This window comes from Mobula hypostoma, chromosome 7 (assembly GCF_963921235.1).
Source record: "Mobula hypostoma chromosome 7, sMobHyp1.1, whole genome shotgun sequence".
NCBI lineage: Eukaryota > Metazoa > Chordata > Chondrichthyes > Myliobatiformes > Myliobatidae > Mobula > Mobula hypostoma.
Window position 1 is genome coordinate 183,575,781 of NC_086103.1, and position 25,023 is coordinate 183,600,803.

General features: G+C 47.1%; 1 protein-coding gene across 6 annotated transcripts in view; it reads right to left on the reverse strand.

Moving 5' to 3' along the window:
• LOC134349806 (cGMP-dependent 3',5'-cyclic phosphodiesterase) overlaps positions 1 to 25,023 on the reverse strand; it is a 309,387-nt gene that overhangs the window by 110,639 nt on the left and 173,725 nt on the right. For all 6 annotated transcript variants that reach the window (XM_063054695.1, XM_063054696.1, XM_063054698.1 and 3 more), the window contains 3 exons: positions 8,502 to 8,611; positions 4,905 to 4,960; positions 1,500 to 1,559 (listed from right to left, as the gene is read on the reverse strand). In XM_063054695.1, coding sequence (XP_062910765.1) covers positions 1,500 to 1,559; positions 4,905 to 4,960; positions 8,502 to 8,611 — 226 coding nt within the window. The remainder of the gene's footprint in view (positions 1 to 1,499; positions 1,560 to 4,904; positions 4,961 to 8,501; positions 8,612 to 25,023) is intronic.

Consider the following 25,023-nt stretch of genomic DNA (forward strand, 5'->3'; position numbering starts at 1 on the left):
TGCCTTTGGGATGTGTGGGAGAAAAGCAGAGTTTCTGGAATGTGGCACGAGTTTGCTTTCTTTCCAGGTGGAAGCCATGATGTGGAAGTGACAGGATTTATCTGCCCCAAAGGCCTTTGTGTTGGGCATGTGGCCAAGTGGTTAAGGCGTTCGTCTAGTGATCTCAAGGTCGCTGGCTCGAGCCTCAGCTGTGGCAGTGTGTTTGTGTCCTTGAGCAAGGCACTTAATCACACATTGCTCTGGTGTCTGTGCGAGGAGTGGCGCCCCACACAGACTTCCAATCTGCGCCTTGTAAGGCATGAAAATGCCCGACGCAGGCCTCTCATGGTCTGAGTCGACGTTCCCTCCCCCCCAAAGGCCTTTGGGCCTCCCATAGGACTTATGGCAGGTAATGTGCGCACAGAAACATCACCCAAAGACCAATATGACAAAAGTGACGATAATTACTGTTTGAAACTGAAGTAGATTCAAGAATGAGACTGAGTGGAAGGAATTCTCCTGCCCTCCAGTGTAACATATCAGATTTTGGATATCATATTGAATATCTGACCACTACTTTCTGAGATTTATTCAGAGGAGATCATCTCTGATGGTATAGAATTCCTTCAGTACCGCCCTTCCCACAGTGTGGCCCTCCCTCAGTACCACCCCTCCCAGTGCGTGACCCTCCCTCAGTACCACCCCTCCTAATGTGACCCTCCCTCAGTACCACCCTTTCCCGCAGTGTGACCCTCCCTCAGTACCACCCCTCCCGCAGTGTGACCCTCCCTCTGTACCACCCCCTCCCGCAGTGTGACCCTCCCTCAGTACCACCCCTCCCGCAGTGTGACCCTCCCTCTGTACCACCCCCTCCCGCAGTGTGACCCTCCCTCAGTACCACCCCTCCCACAGTTTGACACTCCCTCAGTACCACCCCTCCCACAGGTTGACCCTCCCTCAGTACCACCCCTCCCACAGTGTGACCTTCCCTCAGTACCACCCCTCCCGCAGTGTGACCCTCCCTCAGTACCACCCCTTCCACAGTGTGACCCTCCCTCAGTACCACCCCTCCCGCAGTGTGACCCTCCTTCAGTACCACCCCCCCACAGTGTGACCCTCCCTCAGTACCACCCCTCCCACAGTGTGACCCTCCCTCAGTACCATCCCTCCCAGAGTGTGACCCTCCTTCAGTACCACCCCCCCACAGTGTGACCCTCCCTCAGTACCACCCCCCCACAGTGTGACCCTCCCTCAGTACCACCCCTTCCACAGTGTGACCCTCCTTCAGTATCACCCCCCCCGCCCGGTGTCACCTTTCTTCAGTAGCCCCTGTCCCACAATGTGACTCTCTCTTAGTACCGACCCCTCACACAGTGTGACACTCCCTCAATAATCTGTCAGACCAGAGTTAAAGCAGACACCCTCAGTAAACACAATGAGTGAGACAATGAAGAGGAGAAGTGGGAGAAACACCGGGAATCAAGAATTGGGGATTGAAAAATCCCTTCGGGACCACTCACATGTCTCTCCAGAATGCGAAGGCATGGTTCATTGATGTTGTTCATGAGCCCACAGTATACCTGGTGATGAGAAAAGAAGTGTGGGTATGTAATCTACTCCAGAGAGAGTCCTACACTGCAGGGAGAGTCCTACACTCCAGAGAGATTCCTACACTCCAGGGAGAGTCCTACACTCGAGGGAGAGTCCTACACTCGAGGGGGAGTCCTACATTTCAGGTACAGTCCTACATTCCAGGGAAAATCTTACACTCCAGAGAGAGTCCTACACTCCAGGGAGAGTCCTACACTCGAGGGAGAGTCCTACACTCGAGGGGGAGTCCTACATTTCAGGTACAGTCCTACATTCCAGGGAAAATCTTACACTCCAGAGAGAGTCCTACACTCCAGAGAGAATCCTACACTGGAGGGAGAGTCCTACACACCAGGTACAGTCCTACATTCTAGGTACAGTCCTACATTCCAGAGAGAGTCCTACACTCCAGAGAGAGTACTACACTCCAGGTAGGGTCCTACACTCCAAGGAGGGTCCTACACCCAGGGAAAAGCAGGTCCAGCCTGTCTAATCACCCCGATGACCCAAGACTGGTTTAAGATAGTGCTGTGAGACACAGTGACACTTTACTGGCAGCAGACAAATCAGCTAGTTATTCTATGAATCACACTTCTTCTGGACAACGTTCACGGCAATCAACAACCCATAACCTCTTTTACATTTGTGCTTTTGAACCACTAGTATGACCTGGTGTTTGTGCAGTGTGCTGAGGGATTCGGTGAACTAGAGTCTCGAAGGTGTAGTATGGTTACGCTGACACGGTGGGTACAGGCCTAATCAAGGTGGCAGGGCTCAGGCCCGAGAGCAAGAAATGAGTCGACTTAAGCGCAGGGCCAGATTGAAAGGTCAGGGTGTTGGGGCCAGAGGCCAGGGACAGGCTGGTATTCAGCTCACTGCTCAGCAAGGTTTACTCGTCTTCGTGCTGAACTGAGGCTGTGGCCTGCAACTAATGGGCTCCTGGACCGGCTGTGGACTCACTCTTGTGAAATTCAGTTCTGAGAGTTCTTTTCATTGTTTGCACAAATTGTTCTTTTTTTCACACATTGGGCGTTTGATCGTCTTTTTAAATGGGTTCTGTTGGGTTTCTTTGTTTTTTGCGGCTGCCCGTAAGAAGACGAATTTGAAGCAACACACACAAAATGTGCAGGATCTCAGCAGGTCAGGCAGCACCTATGGAGAAGGGTAAATAGTTGGTGTTTCAGGCTGAGACCCTTCATCAGGACTGGAAAACAAAGATGAGAAGCTAGAGCAAGAAGGTGGGGAAGAAGTACGAGGTGGTAGGTGATGGGTGAAACTGGGAGAGGGGGAGTGGTGAAGTAAAGAGCTAGGAAGCTGATAAGTGAATGAGATAAAGAGTTAGTGAAGGGGGAATCTGATAGAAGACCATAGAAAAAAGGGAAGGGAGAGGAGCACCAGAGGGAGGTGATGGGCAGGTAAGGAGATAAGATGAGAGAGGGAAATGTGAATGCGAATGGTGAGGGGGAGGGGGCAATTACTGGAAATTAGATAAAGTGATATTCATGCCATCAGGTTGGAGGCCACCCAGACGGACTACAAGGTGTTGCTGCTCCAACCTGAGTGTGGCCTCATCGCGGAAGAAGAGGAGGTTATGGACTGACATGTTTGAATGGAAATGGGAAGGAGAATTGAAATGGGTGGCCCCCCAGGCAAACTTCGAGGTTGTATGTAGTATTCACACTTTGATAATTAAATGTACTTTGAACGTAGAACTCTTCTGCATCCTCTTTAGGTTCATAACATCCTTCCTATTGCCAGGCAACCAGAACCGCATATAAGTGTGGTCTCACTAACATCTTGTACAGCCGTAACATGATGTTCAAACTCCTGTGCTAATTACCCTGACTGATGAAGTTCAGAGTGTGAAATGCCTTAGGAACATTTAAGAAACTCTTAGATAGGCACATGGATAATAGAAAATAAAGGGCTATGTAGGAGGTTCACATCAGTCCAGGTTGGTGTTTGGCAGGGTCTAGACATGAGCGTACTGGGCAATGGCAAGGGTGATCTAACTCAGGTTTAAGAGGACTTGGGAAACAGGGAGAGGCAAATTGGTGGTTAAGATACTTCCCAAAGCTTGGAGTATTGTGTTCAGTTCTGGTCACCTCATTATAGGAAGGATGTGGAAGCTTTCGAGAGGGTGCAGAGGAGATTTACTTGGACGCTGCCTGGATCAGAAAGCATGTCTTATGAGGATAGGTTGAGTGAGCTAGGGTTTTTCTCTTTGGAGTGAAGGAGGATGAGAGGTGACTTGATAGAGGTGTACAAGATGAGAGGCGTAGGTAGTGTGGATAACCAGATACTTTTTCCCCAAGACAGAAATGGCTAGTACGAGGGAGGTGGCTGAGTCTACAGCCCTCTGCAACTTTTTCTGATCCTGTGCCGTCGTCCCTCCATACCACAGGCTGATGCAACTGGTTAAACACCCTCCACAGTACATCTATAGGAATTTGCTAGTCTTTGGTGACAAACCAAATCTGAACACAACCTCGCTGGTCCTGTTCAATTGTTTCCTTTCTACTCACTTATACCACCCTTGATCGGTCCCAACCCCCAACCCCACCCGCTTGTGAGGTTTTCCGAACTATTGGAAAGCAAGGATCTGCTCGGCCCGAAATGCCGACTATACTCCTTTCCATTGATGCTGTCTGGCCTGCTGAGTTCCTCCAGCATTGTGTGTGTGTTGCTCGGATTTCCAGCATCGGCAGATTTTCTCTGGCTTGTGATTGGAGCTTTAATAAGGAGTTGGGTGGCAGGGGAGCAATACTACACTACCAAAGGTGGTCCTTCCCTCCGCTAGCCTGCAGGTCACCCCTCGGACAAGGTGTAGCACCTGCTTGGCCCCCTGATCAGGGTCACGCGCAGCCATGGGGGCAGGTGGTGGATGAGCAGTTGGTGCATACCACAAGTCCTGGTAATGTTACCACTGACACCAGGCACACAGTCTCTGAAGAGTATTGATAATGGCTGGGGTCACCCGTCTTGTAAAGACACTGCCTAGAAGAAGGCAATGGAAAACCACTTCTGTAGAAAAATTTGCTAAGAACAATCATGGTCCTGGAAAGACCATGATCGTCCACATCATACAACAAGGCACATAATGAACAACAGATGATAAGTAGGTGATAAGCAAAGCCAGGTGAAGGGGAAGTGGGTGGGTGGGGGAGCGGGGTGTTGAAGTAAACTGGGAGGTGATGGGTGGAAGAGGTAAAGGGCTGAAGAATGAGAGGGAAGTGGGAGAAGGGAAGGAGAACAGGCACTGGGGGAGGTGATGGGCAAGTAAGGAGAAGAGAAGGGGTGAGAGGGGAAGGGAAAAGAGGGTAAGAATTTCTTACCAAAACCACGCCGATCACCCTTCCCATGTCAGTGTCTATAACTGGAAGGATCATTACTGTGAAGAGAGGTGAAAATTCAAAGGACACTTAGTGGTTCTGCGTTCAATACTTGATTAACACTAGCAAGTTTACAAAGTCAAAGTAAAATTTATTATCAAACTACATATACACTCAGTTGGCCACTCTATAAGGTACAGGCGTGAATCCAGTGTGGTTTCCTGCTGCTGAAGCCCATTCACTTCAAGGTTCAATGTGCTGTGTGTTCAGAGATGCTCTTCTGCACACCACTGCTGTAACGCGTGGTTATTTGAGTTAGTGTAGTCTTCCTGTCAGCTTGAACCAGTCTGGCCATTCTCATAGTCATAGTCATAGTCATGGTCATAGTCATACTTTATTGATCCCCGGGGAAATTGGTTTTCGTTACACCATAAATAATTAAATAGTAATGAAACCACAAATAGTTAAATAGTAATATGTGAATTATGCCAGGAAATAAGTCCAGGACTAGCCTATTGGCTCAGGGTGTCTGACCCTCCAAGGGAGGAGTTGTAAAGTTTGATGGCCACAGGCAGGAATGACTTCCTATGACGCTCTGTGCTGCATCTCGGTGGAATGAGTCTCTGGCTGAATGTACTCCTGTGCCCACCCAGTACATTATGTAGTGGATGGGAGACATTGTCCAAGATGGCATGCAACTTGGACAGCATCCTCTTTCCAGACACCACCGTCAGAGAGTCCTCTGAACCCTCTCATTAACAAGACATTTTCACCCACAGAACTGCTGCTCACTGGATGTTTTTTGTTTTTCTCACCATTCTCTGTAAACTCTAGAGACTGTTATGCATAGAAATTCCAGGAGATCAGTAATTTCTGAGATACTCAAACCACCCCGTCTGGCACCAACAATCATTCCACAGTCAAAGTCACTTAGATCATAAATTTCTTCCCAATTCTGATGTTTGGTCAGAACAACAACTGAACCTCTTGACCGTGTCTGCATGCTTTTATGCTTTGAGTTGCTGCCACATGATTGACTGATTAGATATTTGCATTAACGAGCAGGTGTACAGGTGTACCTAATAAAGTGGCCTCTGAGTGTATGTCACCATAGACTACCTTAAGATTCATTTTCCTGCAGGCATTTACAGGAAATGAAATCTGACAAACGACCAATGTGCAAAAGAAGACAAACTGTGCAAATAAAAAATAAATAAATAACAGTGAGAATAGGAGTCCTCGAAAGTGAGTCCCGAAGTTGTAGAATCATAAAAGTTCAAACTTCAAAGTAAGTTTGTTATCGAAGTACATAGATATTACCGTATACAACTTCTTGTGGGCATTCACAGAAATTCCAAGAAACACAGTAGAATCAATGAAAGACCGCACACAACAGGTTGGACAAACGACTAATGTGCCAAAGACAACGAATTGTGCAAACAAAAAATGAAAAATAATAAATAAATCAGCAATAAATTTCGAAAACATGAGAGGAGGAGTCCTTGAACGTGAGTCCATTGGTTGTGGGAACAGTTCAGTGATGGGGCAAGTGAAGTTTAATGAAGTTATCCCCTCTGGTTCAGGAGTCTGAAGGCTGAGGGGTAGTAACTGTTCCTGAACCTGGTGGTGTGGGTGCTGAGGTTCATCTACGACACAAGGAGTTTCACAGGAACCTCAGTGGGCACGAGCCAAACCGCTTTAGGACCCATTGGGGCAGACATACAAAAGCTCAGGTAGAAGGCAGAGAGGGATGCGGAGGGGTTGAGGAAGGGATCTCCTGGGCTTTGAGACCTGCCAGTGCAGGGCAGCATTGCCGACAACAGGAAGCTTGGTGCTCTGGACGGTCGAGGGTCTGGAAATGGAGGAGCGCAGAGATCCAGGAGAGAAGGAGAGGTGAAGGAGGGAGAGGGAAGGGGAGGTGGAGGAGGGAGGAGGAGTTGGAACACGGAGGGGGGTGCAGGAGGGAGGGGCTGGAGGAGTGAGGGGGAGGTGGAGGAGGGAGAGGGGAGGTAGAGGAGGGAGGGGGACATGGAGGAGGGAGGGGAGGTGGAAGAGGGAGGGGAGGTGGAAGAGAGAGAGGGGAGGTGGAAGAGAGAGGGGGGTGGAAGAGTGGAGGTGGAAGGGGGAAGTGCAGGAGGGAGGGGAGAAGTGGAGGGAGAGGGGAGGTAGAGGAGGGAGAGGGGAGGTGGAGGAGAGAGAGGAGGTGGAGGAGAGAGAGGGGCTGGAGTAGGGAGGGGCTGGAGTAGGGAGGGGCTGGAGGAGGGATGGACAGGAGGAGGGAGGGGTGATGGAGGAGGGAGGGGTGGTGGAGGAAGGAGAGAGAGAGGAGGTGGAAGAGGGAAGGGTAGGAGGAGGGAGGCGATGTGGAGGGAGATTGGAGGTGGAGGAGGGAGGGGCTGGAGGAGGGAGGGGTGGTGGAGGAGGGAGGGGGTGGTGGACGAGGGAGGGGTAGGTGGAGGGAGGGGTAGGTGAAGAAGGGAGAGGGGGTGAAGGAGGGAGAGGGGTGGAGGAGAGGGGGAGATGGAGGAGGGAGAGGGAGGAGGAGAGAGAGGGAAGGTGAAGGAGGGAGAGGGGAGGTGAAGGAGGGGGAGGGGAGGTGGAGGAGGGAGAGGGAGGTGGAGGAGGGAGGGGTGGTGGAGGAGGGAGGGGTGGTGGAGGAGGGAGAGGGGTGGTGAAGGAGGGAGAGGGAGAGGGAGATGGAGGAGGGAGAGGGAGGTGGAGGAGAGAGAGGGAAGGTGGAGGAGGAGGAGGGGTAGGTGAAGGAGGGAGAGGGGAGGTGGACGAGGGAGAGGGAGGTGGACGAGGGAGGGTCTGGAGGAGGGAGAGGGAGGTGGAGGGAAGCTGGAGAAGTGAGAGGGGGAGAGCAGGAGTGACAGTGCACCGTCAGCATTTGAACAGGGCAGGGTGGTTGGGGATGAGACCAGGTGCAGGATGCAGGGGGGCAGCAAGGGAATGGCAGAGGCAGAAGGAGATGGGGTTGGGGGAAGAGGGAGTGGATGGTAGCATTGATTGATTAATTGATGATTGATTATGTATTTCCTTAATTATTTATTTGACTATTTATTTATTTGTTTGAGATTCAGCACAGAACAGGCCTAACTTGCCGTGCTGCTCAGCAACCGACCAATTTAACCCTAGCCTAATCATAGACAATTTACAATGATCAATTAACTTTCTAACCATTAAGTCTGTGGGAGAAAACTGGAGCACCCGGAGGATACCCATGTGCTCACGGGGAGGAATGTACAAACTTTCTTACACAATACTCCATCATTGAACTCCAAATTCTTGAAGACCTCGAGCTGTAACAGCATTGTGCTAAACACTATACTACCATGGCGATTGGGGGGTTGACCGTAAGCCCATAGTACAAAGGAGCAGAATTGTGCCCCTTGGCCCATCGGGTCTGCTCCATCATTCTATCATGACCGATCCATGGGGGATAAGTTGGAGAGAATGGCAGCCAGAGGGAGAGGCTGGGACCGAGGTAGATCAGAGGGAGGGTGTTGTGGGGGGGGGGGGCACACTGGGGACAGAGGAGAATGGCAAGGGGTGGGGAGAGGGTGGGGGTAAGATGAAACGGAGGTTAGGATCACTCACTTTGCTTGTCGTTCGGCAGAGGAGCCACCAGATGACTCATCCCGGGCACCTGGATGTCCGTCTTGTGAAGCCCGTTACACTTGATGCGTTGCTTGGTGATGACGGCCTCCCTGTGAGGGCGAGGAGCAGAGGTCACAGACCAGCCCAGCCTTCCAGACTCAACCTGTGGGCCGTCCTGGGGTAGGACACCCTCTTTCCCTTCCTCTGTCCCCTTTCTTGCCCATCCCCACCCCCTCTCTTCCCCCTCCCCCTCATCATCCTTCTACCCATCTCCCCTTTGCTCCCTCTTTCCTCCCCTTATCCTCTCCCTTCCGCTCCACATCCATCCCTTTACCCCTCTCCCTCTCTATCTCCTTCTTCCTCTCCCTCCTCCTGTCGACTCCCTATGCCCCTCTCCCTCTTTCCCTCTACTTCCCCTACTCCTTCCACTCTCCCCTCTCCCTCTCTCACTCTTCTCTGGCTCTCACTTCTCCACATTCCCTCTCACTCACTCTTCTTCGCTCCCTCTCTCTCCCCCTCCCTTTCCTCCTCACACTCCATCTTTCCCTCCATTCCCCCTTCTCCCAATCCCTGTCTCTCACCCTCTGCCTCTGTCTCCCACACATTCACTCTCTCCTTGCTCTCCCTCTCCCCATTGTTACCATCCCACACCCTCTCCCCCAGCGAAGAGAGTTTGAGCACTAGAGAACAGAAATAAGCCCATAGGGCCTTTCAGCCTATTTGGCTCTTGCCAAACCATTATTCTGCCTAGTCCCATCGACGAACACCTGGACCAGAATCCACCATACCCTCCCATCCACGTATCTATCCAAACTTCTCTTAAAAGTTGAAATCAAACCCATATCCATTACTTGGGCTGGCATCTCGTTCCACACTCTCACCATCCTCTGAGTGAAGATTCCCCTTAAACATTTCACATTATACTCTTAACCCATGACCTCTAGTTCTAGTCTCACCCAACCTCAGGGGAAAAAAAACCTCCTCACATTTACTCCATCTATACCCCCTCATAATTTTGTATACCTCCATCAAATCTCCCCTCATTCTCCTACACTCCAAAGAATAAAATCCAATCTTTCCTCCATACCCAGCAACATCCTTGTAAATTTTCTCTGCACTCCTTTAATCCTATTGACATCTTTCCTGTAGATAGGTGACCAAAACTGCATTCCAAATTAGGCCTCACCCACATCCTATACAACTTCAACATAACATCCAAACACCTGTACTCAACACTTTGATATACAGTATAAAGACCAATGTGCCAAAGGCTCTTTTTATGACCCCATCCACCTGCGACAGCATTTCAAGGAATTATAGACCTGTATTCCCAGATCCCTCTGTTCTACTGTATTCCTCAGTGCCCTACCTTTCACTGTGTAAGACCTACCTTGGTCTGTCCTCCGAAAGTGCAAAACCTCACACTTATTTGCATTAAATTCCATCTGACATTTTTCAGCCCATTTTTCCAGCTGGTGCAGGTCTGCCTGCAAGTTTTGGTAGTCCTCTTCACTGTCCACTACACTCCCAATCTTGGTGTCATCTGCAAATTTGCTGATCCTGTTACCACATTATCATCCAGATCGTTGATATATAAACAACAAAGGACCTAGCACCGATCTCTGTGGCACACCACATGTCACAGGTCTCCAGTCGGAGAGGCAACCATCTTCTATCACTACCTGGCTTCTCTTGCAAAGCCAAGACAATGTAACACCTAAATGGTATCTTCTTAGGTTTCTGGAAGATGTGGCTGAAGGTATTATGGAGGCTTAGCAGAGATCTTTCAAGAACCACTAGACTCTGGAATGGTTTTGGAGGACGAAACTCGCAAATGTCACTTTAAGAAGGGAGGGTGTCAGAAGAAATAAAATTATAAGCCAGTTAGTCTGATTTCAGTGGTTGGGAAGATGTTGGAGATCATTATTAAGGATGAGGTTTTGGAGTACTTGGAGTCACATAGGCCTTAGAAGGAAATCTTTCCTGACAAACCTGTTGGGATTCTTTGAGGAAATAATAAGCAGCATAGACAAAGGAGAGTCAGTGGATGTTGTTTTTTTGGAATTTCAGAAGGCCTTTGATAAGGTGCTGCACATGAGGCTGCTTATCAAGTTAAGAGCCCATGGTAATACAGGAAAAATACTAGCATCGATAGAAAATTGACTGACTGGCAGGAGGCAAAGAGTGGGAATAAAGGGAGAGTTTTGGTTGGTTGCCGGTGGCTAGTGGCGTTCCATAGGGGTCATGCAATTTGGCAGAAGGAATTAAGATGTAGACTATATTCTAAATGGGGAGAAAATTCAGAAATCAGCGATGGAAAGGGACTTGGGAGTCCTTATGCAGGATTCCCTAAAGGTTAATTTGCAGGTAGAGTTGGCAGTACGAAAGGCAAATGCAATGTTAGCATTAATTTCCAGAGGACTAGAATATAAAAACAAGGATGTAATGCTGAGGCTTTATAAGCCATTGTCAGACCATACTAGAAGTATTACGAGCAGTTTTGGGCCCCTTATCTAAGAAAAGATGTGCTAGAATTGGAGGTGCTCCAGAGGAGGTTCATGAGTATGTTCCTGGGAATGGAAGGGTTAACATATGAGAAGCATTTTTTTTGGCTCTGGGCCTGAACTTGCTGGAATTTAGAAGAATGAGGGGTGATCTCATTGAAACCTATTGAATATTAAAAGGGCTAGATAGAGTGGATGTGGAGAGGATGTTTCCTGTAGTGGGGGAGTGTAGGACCAGAGGGCGCAGCCTCAGAATAGAGCAATGTCCATTAAGAACAGAGATGTGAAGGAATTTCTTTAGCCACAAGGTGGTGAATCTATGGAATTTATTGGTACAGATGGCTGCAGAGGCCACATTATTTGGTTTATTTAAAGCAGAAGTTGATAGGCTCGAGATTAATAAGGGCGTCAAAGGTTACGGGGAGAAGGCAGGAGAATGGGAGAAAGAGGGATAATAAATTAGCCATTTTGGAATGAATGGCCTAATCTGCTCCTACGTCTTGTGGTCTAAATGGTGATGATGCTATTCAAACAGATTTGTGAATACTTGTGCACCTCTCACTGAAAACAAACAGTTGGCGTGACAAGCAATTAGGAAGGTAAATTACTGTTAACGGGAGGAGATGAGCACAAGGTGTCTTCTATGTGAGATGTCACTTGCAGTATTGTCCACAGATTTGACTGACACAGTAATTTAGCAGTTAGCACAGCACTTTACACCAGCAGTGATCACCAATCGGGGTTCCATTCCCACCACTGCCTCTATGGAGTTTGTGAGTTCTTCCTGTGATCACATGGGTTTCTCCCGGTGCTCCAGTTTCCTCCCACTGTCTAAAGGCATGTGGGTTAGGGTTAGTAAATTGTTCGGATGTCTCCAGTGCAATCCTTACTGATTTAATTTGATGGCAACAATGCATTTCAGAATCAGAATCAGGCTTAATATCACCAGCATATGTCGTGAAACTTGTTAAATTTGCGGCAGCAGTTCAATGCAATACTGAGAGTGGGAAGGGGACAGGGAGAGGGGAATCATGGTTGGGAAAAGGGGAAGGGAGAGGGGAGGAAGCGGGGAGGAAGCGGGAAGCACCAGAGAGACATTCTGTAATGATCAATAAACCAATTGTTTGGAATCAGATGACTTTGCCGGGTGTGTCTGCACCTGCACCACCCCACCCCCCCCCCACCCCTGGCACTCCTTCTTTGCCACCTGTCCCACACACACCCTTCCCATGGTGCTCTACCTTTGCTATTCCCAACATCCTTTGCTCCCAACAGATTTACAAAGTCTCTCTCAGCTCCACATTGACAAATACAGCACTGTGCATAAGTCTTAGACACCTAGCTATATAAGACTTCTGCATAGTACTGTACCTCCCAGAGAGAGTGCAGTGAATGAGTTTTTGCACATCAAAATTCATTCTCTTATTCTCCTTGGAAACAAGTTGGTCATGAAAATATGGCCACAATGTCATCTGTTTCTTCATCCAGATTGTTAAGCAACAGAAGCCTGCCTGGCCAAGTTGCTCCTCTTCCCATTCACTTTTCAAATAAACATACAACAAGCAAAAAGCCTTGATAGATTTGCTGACGACACAACAGTTGACGGCAGATTCTCAAATGGTGATGGAGAGGCATACTGGAATAGGATAGATCAGCTGGTTGAGTGGTTTCACAACGACAACCCTGCATTCACCATTAGTAAGACCAAGGAATTGATTGTGGACTTCAGGAAAGGGACTGTCACATACCCCGTGACAGGTTAAAGATCCAGCAGAAATGGAAAACATTTTGGAGTCCGGTATTGCTATTAACTAATGGTATTTATTAGTAACTGCGCAATATAGTCATATAAATGCAGATAAATCAAACAGGTTAGCAATGATTTTATATATATATATGGAAATATATGAAAGCCAAGCTTTTTCAAGTCTAGGGGTAAATAGATAGTCTTACGATGATGAAAAAGGTTCAGTTCAGTTCATGATATTGAGTTGAATAGTGATGGAGAGAGAGAGAGAGGGAGAGATTTGAGTCTTCAGGTGAGCTGACACCGTCGATCTTCCTGTTGTCCTCCGAAATCCTTTAGAAGTCACCGACTGTGACCGTAACAAAGGGGACCATTCTTCTGTGGTGGAATTATCAACCCAGGCGTGGCTCGGACACACGAATAACTCCCCACTGGTCACACCCTTTTCACACTGCGAGAGCCACTGATCGGTCCTCCAAAACCCACCTTTTCTGTGGGCACCACAAAGCTCATTCAGTGTCAAAAACCATGTTTCTATATGTCTATCACCCGACCTTCTATTTATCTCACTGTGCTGAACACCAGCTGTCCATCAAGTAACTCCTCCCTTCTCTCTCTGTAGGAACTTAGAAGCTGCCAGTGTCCTTGCAGAAATGTAAACATGCTGTGAGCAGTCTTCGCCTCTCTCTCTTTCTCTGCCTCTCTTTTTAACAAGGGGTCTGTGTTGGACACCTCTCTCTCTCTCTTTCTCTTTTAAAAGCACAGTTCACATGGATAATTCAGGACCCCATCACAGGGACGTTGCAGGAACACAGAACAACCTTTATCTAGGGGTCAGCAGTTCAAGTTCGTGGGCATCAACGATACTGAAGATCTATAGTGCACCCAACATATTGATGTCTTGTGAAGAAGACTTGCCAGCAACTATGCTTCATTCGGAGTTTGAAGTCATTTGGCATGCTACCAAAAACTCCAGCAAATTTCTATATATGTACCATGGAGAGCATTTTAACTGGTTGCATCACCATCTGGTCAGGAGAGGCCGCTGCACAGAATTGGAAACTGATGCAGAGAATTGTAAATTCAGGCAGCTCCATCGTGGGCTCCAGCCTCCCCAACATCGAGAACATCTTCAAAAGGTGATGACTCAGAGAGGCAGCATCCATCATTAAGGACCCTCACCATCCGGGGGTGTATGGGGTGTCTAGGGAGGGGAAGCACCTCTGGTGGGGGGGCCTGCCGTGCCCTTTTCAGGGCAGCTCGTCCACCTTTGGTCCCCACCTGGCGCTCAGCTCTCACCTGTGGCTCCAAGTAGCTGTAACACACGCAGCAGGCACACCCCGGTAAACCATCTCGGCAGACGGGCTAAACCAGGTGAGGGTAGCCAACGGGTCTTCGACCCTCGGTGAGGTAGGGGATCTGACTATCTCAGCGTGTGAAGTCTGGCCCTGGCAGATTGAGTGGAGGAGACCGATTAATGGTCCAACAGTCAAGAAGGCAGGCCAGCAGGCGTTGGTGGAGTGCTAAGAGCGCGACAAGGCAATTAGACATCCTGGTCATCCACTGCAAGAGGCGGTGTCCTCTTTAAGCCCACCCGGCAGAAGGCAAAGGCAAACCGCTGCTGCAACCTGCCGAGTATAAGATTTCCCAATATATGTATATGTTTGTACAGTATTTCTTATAATTTACAGTATATTTTATATTATGTGCCACAAAACAACAAGCTTCATGACATGACTGAATAATCCTGATTCTGATCCAAGGTCCTTCAGCAGGATCCACGATAGGTACCAGAAAGTACTGCCTGTGACTATGACAACATGTACAATACCTCCTGCACCTGCCTTACACTGGTTTATTAGTTATAACACCATTCATCTTCATCAGCAGCAGATTCTGTACTGTGTCAACGGCCGATAATTTCAATTCACCATTAGTTCAACCTCACTCTGATTACCTGAGCAAACTCAGGTTGCTGTCACGCACAGACAGGTCATCATCGTTTTAATGCTTGCTGTTTGACAGAAATAATAACCCTCTAATGAAGATCTGTGCTCAAAAGGCAGAGTTTTTATAATACAGATTGAGCTTAGGCAAGGACAGAGTGAGGTGAGACACAGAGTAAAGTCCTATAATACATCCAGGGTCAGACACAGAGTGCAGCTCCCTCCACACTGTCCCATCACACACTCCCGGGGTCAGACACAGTCTTGGAAACGGGTGGCGGGAGGATCTGCCTGGGCAGACTGCCTGGCAATGTTTAAGGGGTATGTCCGTGCCCGGGTAAATATTGAAAAGGAACACGCACAGTCCACGGTGACCTTAGAGGCGTTCTGGGACTGCTGGGCTCTGTGGGGGGTAATTGCCATCATTGACAGAGATGGGAATATTTTGGTTTAATGTGTATTGTCTATTTGTAATGGAGTAATTGTGTTAGTCACTGTTTTGTATATACTGTATAGCACCAAATTTGTAATAAAGGAAATTTTGTATTAAAAAAAAGGGTCAGACACAGAGTGAAGCCTCCTCTACACTGTCCCATCACACACTCGTGGGGTCAGACACAGAGTGAAGCTCCCTCTACACTGTCCCATCACACACTCGTGGGGTCAGACACAGAGTGAAGCTCCCTCTACACTGTCCCATCACACACTCGTGGGGTCAGACACAGAGTGAAGCTCCCTCTACACTGTCCAAACGCACACTCGTGGGGTCAGACACAGAGTGAAGCTCCCTCTACACTGTTCATGGTTCATGTATATGACAATAAACTCTGACTGCTTCTCTCTTTTTCACTCAGCCTAAAACATTAACTCTGCTGCCCAACCTGTTGATTGTTTCCAGCAACTTGCTGTAATTATTTTCTACAAAAGGACATTCTCTCTTCTCCCTCTCCCATCAGGAAGAAAATACAAAAGCCTGAAAGCATGTACCAGCAGGCTCAAGGACAGTTTCTACCCCGCTGTTATCAGTCTTCTGAATGTTCCCCACCATGATAAGATGGACTCCTGACTTCACAATCTACCTGGTTATGATTTTGCACCTCATTGTCTACCTGGACTGCACTTTCTCTGAAACTGTAACACTTCATTCTGCATTCTTACTACAGGTATCTCAGTGCACTGTTGGAACCATCTGATCAGTATGAACAGTATGTAAGACAATCTTTCCACAGGATCTCAGCATATGACAATAATAAACCAACAATCCAAAATATTCACACACACACACACACACACACACACACACGCACACGCACGCACGCACGCACGCACACACACACACACATGCGCACACACACACACACACTCTCCACAATTTCTACAGATGTATTGTGGAGAGCATTCTGACTGTTTACATCACTGTCTACTGGGGGAGGGGGGCACTTCACAATACTGGGGAACTCTGTAGAAGGTTGCAGACTCATCCAGCTCCATCATGGGCACCAGCCTCCCCAGCATCGTGGACATCTTCAAAAGGTGATGCCTTAAAGAGGCAGCATCCGTCATTAAGGACCCCCATCACCCAGGACATGCCCTCTTCTCATTGCTACCACCAAGGAGGAGGTGCAGGATCCTGAAGACACACACTCAACATTTTAGGAACAGCTTCTTCCCCTCCGCCATCAGATTTCTTATTTATTTTTTCTCTACTTTTTATTGAAACATATTAATATTTTACATCTTGTACTTTACTGCTGCTACAAAACAACAAATTTCATGACTTATGTCTGTGAAAATATAACAGATTCTGATTCTCACACACACACATACACACACATTAACACATGCACGCACACACGCATACAAACACATGCATGCATACACACAATTATCCATATTTATATACACTCCCCATGCACTTCTCACGCAATACTCACGCATTGGTACAGATAAACAGTCTAACTCTGAAAACCATGCAGGGAAAGTATTCCTTTGAGTCAGACAGTACAATGGAAATTAAACCGCCTGTGAGCTGACTCTAGACTGGCGGGTTCCACCAGAATGCTGCTCCATCATAACAGCAGGGTTTGCACGACCACAGTGGCTGTGAAGGCGGAGGGGCAGAAGCTAATCGCGCACAGGGCAGGAGTTGGCAGAGTGAACTGAGCCATATAATTTAAATGCAATTAAAGAGGGAAACAGTCAAACAAACCGAGATTATCCTTCCGCATGGCTGATACACAAAGCAAAATCGCTTGTTTCTCAGGCAAGGGTCAAAAGCATTTCCTTCAATCAATTGAACTTTATTCCTTATTTTTCAAAAATAAATCAACTGAACAAAAAGCAAAACAACATGAGGAACAAGAGCAACAATAGGCCAGTCCAACCGCTCCCCCCCCCCACCCCACCCCGAGCTGGCTCCACCAAACAAAAAGTCTCAGGCCTATAATATATATATATATATGTGTGTGTGTGTGTGTGTGTGTGTGTGTGTGTGTGTGTGTGTGTGTGTGTGTGTGTGTGTGTGTGTATGTATGTATGTATCTGTGTGTGTATGTATATATGTGTGTATATATATATATATATAGAGAGAGAGAGAGAGAGAGAGAGAGAGAGAGTGCACGCAAGCTAGGGTGCCTAAGACTTTTGAGTAGTATTGTAGTAATTTTATGTATTGCACTGTACTGCTGCCACAAAAAAAATATTTGTGACATATGTGAGTGATAAACCTGATTCTGATATGGGTCTGTATTGTGGGCTGAGAGTAGGAAGGGGCAGGGAGAGGGGAATCATGGTTGTGAAAAGGGAAAGGGAGAGGGGAGGGAGTGGGAAGCACCAGAGAGACATTCTGTAATGATCAATAAACCAATTGTTTAGAATCAAATGACCTTGCCTAGTGTCTCAGGGCTGGGTGCGTCAGCACCTACACCATCCACCCCCGTCGCTGGCATTCCTTGATCCCAAAATGTCCACTGTTCACACTCCTCCATAGATGTGGCCTGAACTGCTGAGTTCCTCCAACGGTTTGATTTTCCCCATCTGCACAACCTGCTGTGCTTATGTATTCAGGCTCTTGTTCCTCCTCCCTGACTGTAGTGACGAAAAATGTGATGGGGGGTCTTCAGTGATGGATGCCACCTTCTTGTGGCATTGCCTCTTGAAAATATCCTCGATTCTGGGGAGGGTTTTCCCGTAATGGAGCTGGCCGGGTCTGCAACCCTCTATAGTTTTCCCGATCCTGTGTATTGGTGCCTCCATACCAGACAGTGATGCAGCCAGTTAGAATGCTCTCCACCATACATCTGTAGAAATTTGTGAGCGTCTTTGTTGACATACCAAATCTCAAAATGAAGTATAGCTGCTGTCATGCCTTCTTTATAATAGCTTCATTATTTTGGGCCCAGGATAGATCCTCAGAGATATTGACACCCAGGAACTTGAAACTGCACAAACTTTCCACTGCTGGGTCCTTGATGAGGATTGCTGTGCGTTCGACCAACTTCACCATCCTGAAGCCTATGATCAGTTCCGTGGTCATGCCAAGGTGACCAGTCCTGATGATGGGACTTGACCCAAAACATTCACTCTCCACTCCCCTCCGTAGATGCTGCCTGACCTGCTGAGTTCCTCCAGCATTTTGCCTCCAACAATCACAACCCCCGTAAGATAAATAAAACAATACATGGAGAAATGATTGAACATAGAACATAGAACCCACAACATTGTGTCGACCTTTTAACACACTCCAAGAGCAACCTAACCCTTTCCTCCCAATATCCCTCCAATTTTCTTTGATCCTCATGCCATCCATGTTCCTAATGTATCTGCCTCGACCAAAACCCTGGTAGCATGTTCCACACACCCACCACTCTCTGTGTAAACAGCCTATCTCCGAGACGCCCCCATATATTACCCTCCAATCACCCGAATATTATGCCCTCTCGCATTAGCCATTTCCACAGCCTCTGTCTGTCCACTCTAACAATGCCTCTTATCATCTTGTGCACGTCGCAGCCTCCTTCACTCCAAAGCCCTAGCTTGCTCAAGCTATCCAAATAAAACATGCTCTCTAATCCAGACAGCATCCTCGTAAATCTCTTCCACACCCTCTCTAAAGCTTCCGCGTCCTTCCTATAATGATGCGACCAAAACTGAACACAATCTTCCAAGTGTGGTCTAACCAGGGTTTTATAGAGCTGCAACATAACCTCACAGTTCTTGAACTCAATCCCCTGACCAAAGAAGGCTAACATACCATACGCCTTCTTAATCACCCTATCAATGTGCACAGCAGCTTTGAGAGATCTATGGACCCTAAGGTCCCTCTGTTCCTTCACACTGCTAAGACTCATGCTATTAACCCCATATTCAGCCTTTAAATTCCAAAGAGGTATGTTTGATAAGTTGTGGGCACCTGAAGCATGGTGATACATGTGGCACATCCTCGCTGATTTGATTTGACACAAACAACACATTTCACTGTATGTTTCAATGTACATGTGACAAATAAAGCTAATCTTATAAACTGGAATTAAGAGTGACACAACATTGTGGGCCGAATGGCCTGCCCAATGCTGTACTGTTCTATGCTCTATGTAAATCTCTTCTGCCTGCATATGACGCATACCCTTCCCCATGTTCCCTGGGTACTCATGTATTCGTCTACAGGCAGCACATTCCAGGCATCCACTGTATGAAGAAACGTGCCTCACACACCTCCTTTGAATTTACCCCCTCTCACCCGAAATGCATGTCCTTTGGCATGAGACGTTTCAACCCTGGGGAAAAGATGCCAGTTCTCTACTCCATCTATGCCCCTCATAATCTTAGAAACTTTAAAGGTAAGCTTTATTTGTCACACATCCTGTGATATCACCTGCACCAACAATCAACGACGTGCTGGGGGCAGTCCGAAAGTGTTGCCATGCTTCCAGCCCCACAATTTACTAACACTAACCTGCAAACCTTTCAAATGTGGGAAGGAAGAAGACTACACGGTCATGGGGGGAACATACAGTACAAAGCTATTTACGGACAGACTATTCAAGGTCATAGAGTCAGAGCAGAATCTTTTGGCCCATCTAGTCCAAGCCAAATCATTACCTGCCTACTCCCATTGACCTGCACCCGGACCACAGTCCTCCATACCCCTCCCAGCCATGCACCGATCAAAATTCCTCTAAAATGTTGAAATTGACCCCACATCCAACTCTTCCGCTGGCAGCTCAATCCAAACTCTGAGTAAAGAACTTCCCCTCAATTTCCCTTTAAGCGTTTCACCTTTCACACTTAACCCATGACCTCTAGTTCTAGTCTCACCCAACCTCAGTGGAAAAAGCCTGCTTGCATTTACACTATCTATACCCCTCATAATTTTGTACACCTCTATCAAATCTCCCCTCATTCTCCTACGTTCCACAGAATAAAGTCCCAACCTACACCACCTTTTATTAAAACTCAGGTTCTCAAGTCCCGGCAACATCCTTGTAAATTTTCTCTGTACTCTTGCAACCTTCTTTACATCTTTCCTGTAGGTAGGTGACCAAAACTGCACACAATACTCCAAATTAGGCCTCACCAATGTCTTATACAATTTCAACATAATATCCTATCTCCTGTACACAATACTTTGATTTATGAAGGCCAATGTGCCAAAAGGCTTCTTTACAACCCAATCTACCTGTGTCAAAGAATTATGGACCTGTATTCTCAGATATCTCTGTTCTGCCACACTCCTCAGTGCTCTAGTGTTCACTGTGTAAGACCTACCGTGGTTGGTCCTCCCAAAGTGTGGTTGGACTTCACACTTGTCTGCATTAAATTGCATCTGCCATTTTTCAGCCCATTTTTTCCAGTTGGTCTAGATCCCACTGCAAGCTTTGATAGTCTTCCTCTCTTCCATTGCAGCCCCAGACTTGGTGTCATCCACAAATTTGCTGATCCATTTAACCACATTATCACCCAGATTGTTGACATACATGACAGCAACAAAGGACCCAGCACCAATCCCCACGGCACTCCTCTAGTCACAGGTCACCAGTCAGAAAGGTAACCCTCTACTACCACTCTCTTGCTTCTCCCTCAAAGCCAATGTCTAAGCCAATTTACTACCTCATCCTGAATTCCAAGGAACTGAAACTTCTTGACCAACCTCTCACTCAGGACCTTGTCAAAATGCCTTGCTAAAGTCCATGTAAATGACACCAACTGCCTTGCCTTCATCAACTTTCCTGGTAACTTCCTCGAAAAACTCCATAAGATTGGTTAGACATGACCTACCATACACAAACCCATGTTGACTATCCCTAATCAGTCCCTGCCTCAACAAATACTTACTAAATATATCCAATCCCTTAGAATAGCTTCCAATAACTTTCCCACTACTGATAAGACCATAAGACATAGGAGCAGAATTAGGCAGTACAGCCCATCGAGTTCGCTCTACCATTTCATCATGGCTGAACCCAGATCCCATTCAACCCCATAGCCTTCTCGCTATATCCCTTGATGCTCTGACCAATCAGAAATCTATCAACTTCTGCTTTAAATAAACCCACGGACTTGGCCTCCACCACAGTTTGTGGCAGAGCATTCCACAGATTCACCACCATCGTCAATAAACTCAACATCACCACCACCACCAATGTCTTCCCCTCTGAGTCCTGTCATGTCCACGTTCTCTGTGGCAGTCTCACTCTTAATCTTGTCATGCTCGGATTTATCTGACTTGACTTCCTCCTCAGCTAGTGACGCATTAGTACTTGATCCACCTTCGGATTCTAACAAACTTGTAGCAGGTGCAGGCGACTCCATGGAATATGTCGAACTAACTGTTCCGGGCTTTTCAAAGAAGAGCATGAAAAACTTGCTCGACTTCTTGACTTCCTCCGCCTCCAATTTTTGTCTCTTCCATCCTTCAGCTCCACGTTCCTTCTTCTCCGTGAAGAAACGTTTCATGGTCTTCTTACACAATGCTCTGAAATAAGGCCATCCGAGTGCTTCTCACCCATGATAATCAAAGACAGATCATACATCTGAAGAGAATTCTTTTTTCTCTATCCGAGGATGGCTTGTCTGACTTTAATAGAAACTGCTCAGTGGCACCCTCCCCCTTCAAGTGGTGCCCAGGGCACGTGCCATACCTGCCATACCTTAGATACACCACTGGTGACAGTCAGGAAGGAAAAAGGGGTTAAGGGGCCAATGTAGAGTACCCCTGTGGCCATCCCCCTCAACAAAAGGTATATCACTTTGGATACTGCAGGGAGGGATGACCGAATAGAGGAAAGTTACAGTAGTCAGGTCTCCGGCATTGAGTCTGCCTCTGTGACTCAGAAGGGAAAAAGGGAGAAGAGACACGCTGTGGTGACAGGGGATTCCTTAGTTAGGGAAAAGGACAGGAGGTTCTGTGGGTGAGATGAGGTTCCGGAGTGGTAGGTTACCTCCCAGGTGCTAGGCTCCAGGATATCTCGGATCAAGTCCTCAGCATTCTTGTGGGAGGGTAAACAGCCAGATTTCCAAATGCAATATTGGAAAATACATAGTCATGCACTTTGGTAGAAGAAATAACTGTGCAGACTATTTTCCAAACATGGAGAAAATCCAAAACTCTGAGATGCAAAGAGACTTGGGAGTCCTTGTGCAGAACACTGTAAAGTTAAATTGCAGGTTGAGTCGGTGGTGAGGAAGGCAAATGCAAAGTTAGCATTCATTTCAAGAGGTCTAGAATATAAGAACAGGGATATGATGCTGAGGCTTTATAAGGCATTGATGAGGTCTCACCTTGAGTATTGTGAACAGTTTTGGGCTCCTAATCTAAGAAAAGATGTATTGGCATTGGAAAGAGTTCAGAGGAGGTTCACAAGGATGTTTCTGGGAATGAAAGGTTTATCATACGAGGAACGTATGATGGCTCTGGGTCTGTACTCGCTGGAATTTAGACGGGATGTCAATGAAATCTTCCGAATGATGAAAGGCCTAGACAGAGTAGATATGGAAAGGATGCTTCCCATGATTGGGGAGTCTAGGACAAAAGGACACAGCCTTGGGATAGAGGGGCGCTCTTTCAAAACAGAGATGTGGAGAAATTTCTTTAGCCAGAGGGTGGTGAATTTGTGGAATTTGTTATCACAGTTACCTATGGAGGCCTGGTCGTTGGGTGTATTTAAGGCAGAGATTGATAAATTTTTGATTGGCCATGGCTTCAAAAGTTAAGGGGAGAAGGCTAGGGAGTGGGGCTGAGGAGGGAAGAAAGGGATCAGCCATGATGAAATGGCGGAGCAGACTCAACGGGCCAAATGGCCTAATTCTGCTCCTATGACTTATGGTCTAAGTTATTGTCCATACAGGTACCAAAGACATGAGTAGGACAAGTAGTGGGGTTCTGCACAGGGAGTTCAGGGAGTTAGGTACTAAGTTAAAGGGCAGAACTTCCAGGGTTATGATTTCAGGATTGCTACCCATGCCACATGCTAGTGAGGCCAGAATTAGGAAGATTATACAGTTAATCTGTGTTGGAGAGAGGGCATAAGTTTTGGATCATCTTCCAGGGAAGGTGGAACCTGTACAGATAGGGCAGTTTGCACTTGAACTGGAGGTACACTATATCCAAACGGGAAGGTTTGTTAATACTGCATGGTGGGGCTTAAACCAGAATTGCAGGGGAATGGGAACGAAAGTGCCAGAAGAGTTAGTGGAAAGGTTCTGGAGGCAGATGTTGGTAAGATCTCAGACAAAGTTAGGAATCAAAACGTTCAACATGCTGTGACTGGTGCTCTGAGCTGCGTCTATTTCAAAGCAAGCATTAGGGTAGCAAAGGTGGATAAGTGAAGAAGAAGAAGAAGTAGCTTGGTTTAGAAACAGAGGCAATGTGTAGTGAGGACAGTCTGATGATTGGGCAAAATTGCAGTCAACAGGATGAGTTGCAACGTAAAAGGCAGACAAAATCAAAAAGGGTGAGTACAGTATACAGAATAAGGTAGATGACATTGCAGTATAATTGCAGATTGTCAGGTATGATGTTGTAGGCATCACTGAATCATGGCTGAAAGAAGATTACAGCTGGGAGTTTAATGTCCAAGGGAACACATTGTATCAAAAGAACAGGCAGGGAGACAGAGGGGGTGGCGCTGCTCTGTTGGTAAAAAATTAAACCAATCATTAGCAAGAGGAGACATAGGGTCGGAAGGTGTTGAACTCTTGTGGATAGAGCTAAGGAACTGCAAGGGTAGAAAGACCCTGATGGAAGTTGTATACAGACTCACAAACAGTTGTAAGGGTGTGGTCTACAAATTATAATGGGAGATAGAAAGTGCATACTAAAAGGACAATGTTACAATATGTAGGTAGATTGGGAAAATCAGGTTAGTGCTGGATTCCAAGAGGGGGAATTTCTAGAATGCCTATGAGGTGGCTTTTTAGAGCAGCTCATGGTTAAGCCCACTGGAGGATCAGCTGTTCTGGATTGGGTGTGGTGACATGAGCCAGAGTTGATCAGAAAAGCTTAAGGTAAAAGAACCCTTAGAGGCATGGTCATAGTATGATTGAATTCATCCTGAAATTTGAGGAGAAGCTAAAGTCAGATGTTAAAGGACCTCAGTCTCCTCAGGAAATAGAGACGGCTCTGATCCTTCTTGTGCACAGCCTCAGTGTTCTTGACCAGTCCAGTTTATTGTCAATTCGTATCCCCAGGTACTTGTAATCCTCCACCATGTCCACACTGACCCCCTGGATGGAAACAGGGGTCACCGGTACCTTGGCTCTCCTCAGGTCTACCACTAGCTCCTTAGCCTTTTTCACATTAAGCAGCAGATAATTCTGCTCACACCATGTGACAAAGTTTCCTACCGTAGCCCTGTACTCAACCTCATCTCCCTTGCTGATGCATCCAACTATGGCAGAGTCATCCGAAAACTTCTGAAGATGACAAGACTCTGTGCAGTAGTTGAAGAAGGTCTTGAGAAACTGAAAGGTCTGAAGGTAGGTAAGTCACCTGGACCAGATGGTGTACACACCAGGGCTCTGAAAGAGATGGCTGAAGAGATTGTGGAGGCATTAGAAATGATCATCCAAGAATCGCTAGATTCTGGAATATTTCGAGAAGACTGGAAAATTGCAAATGTCACTCCACTCTTCAAGAAGAAAGGAAACTATAGGCTAGTTAGTCTGACCTCAGTGGTTGGGAAGATGCTGGAGTTGATTATTAAGGTTAGGGTCTCAGGGTGCTTGGAAGCATGTAATAAAATAGGCCGTAGTCGGCATGGTTTCCTCAAGGGAAAATTTTGTCTTACAAATCTCTTGGAATTCTTTGAAGAAATAACAAACAGTAT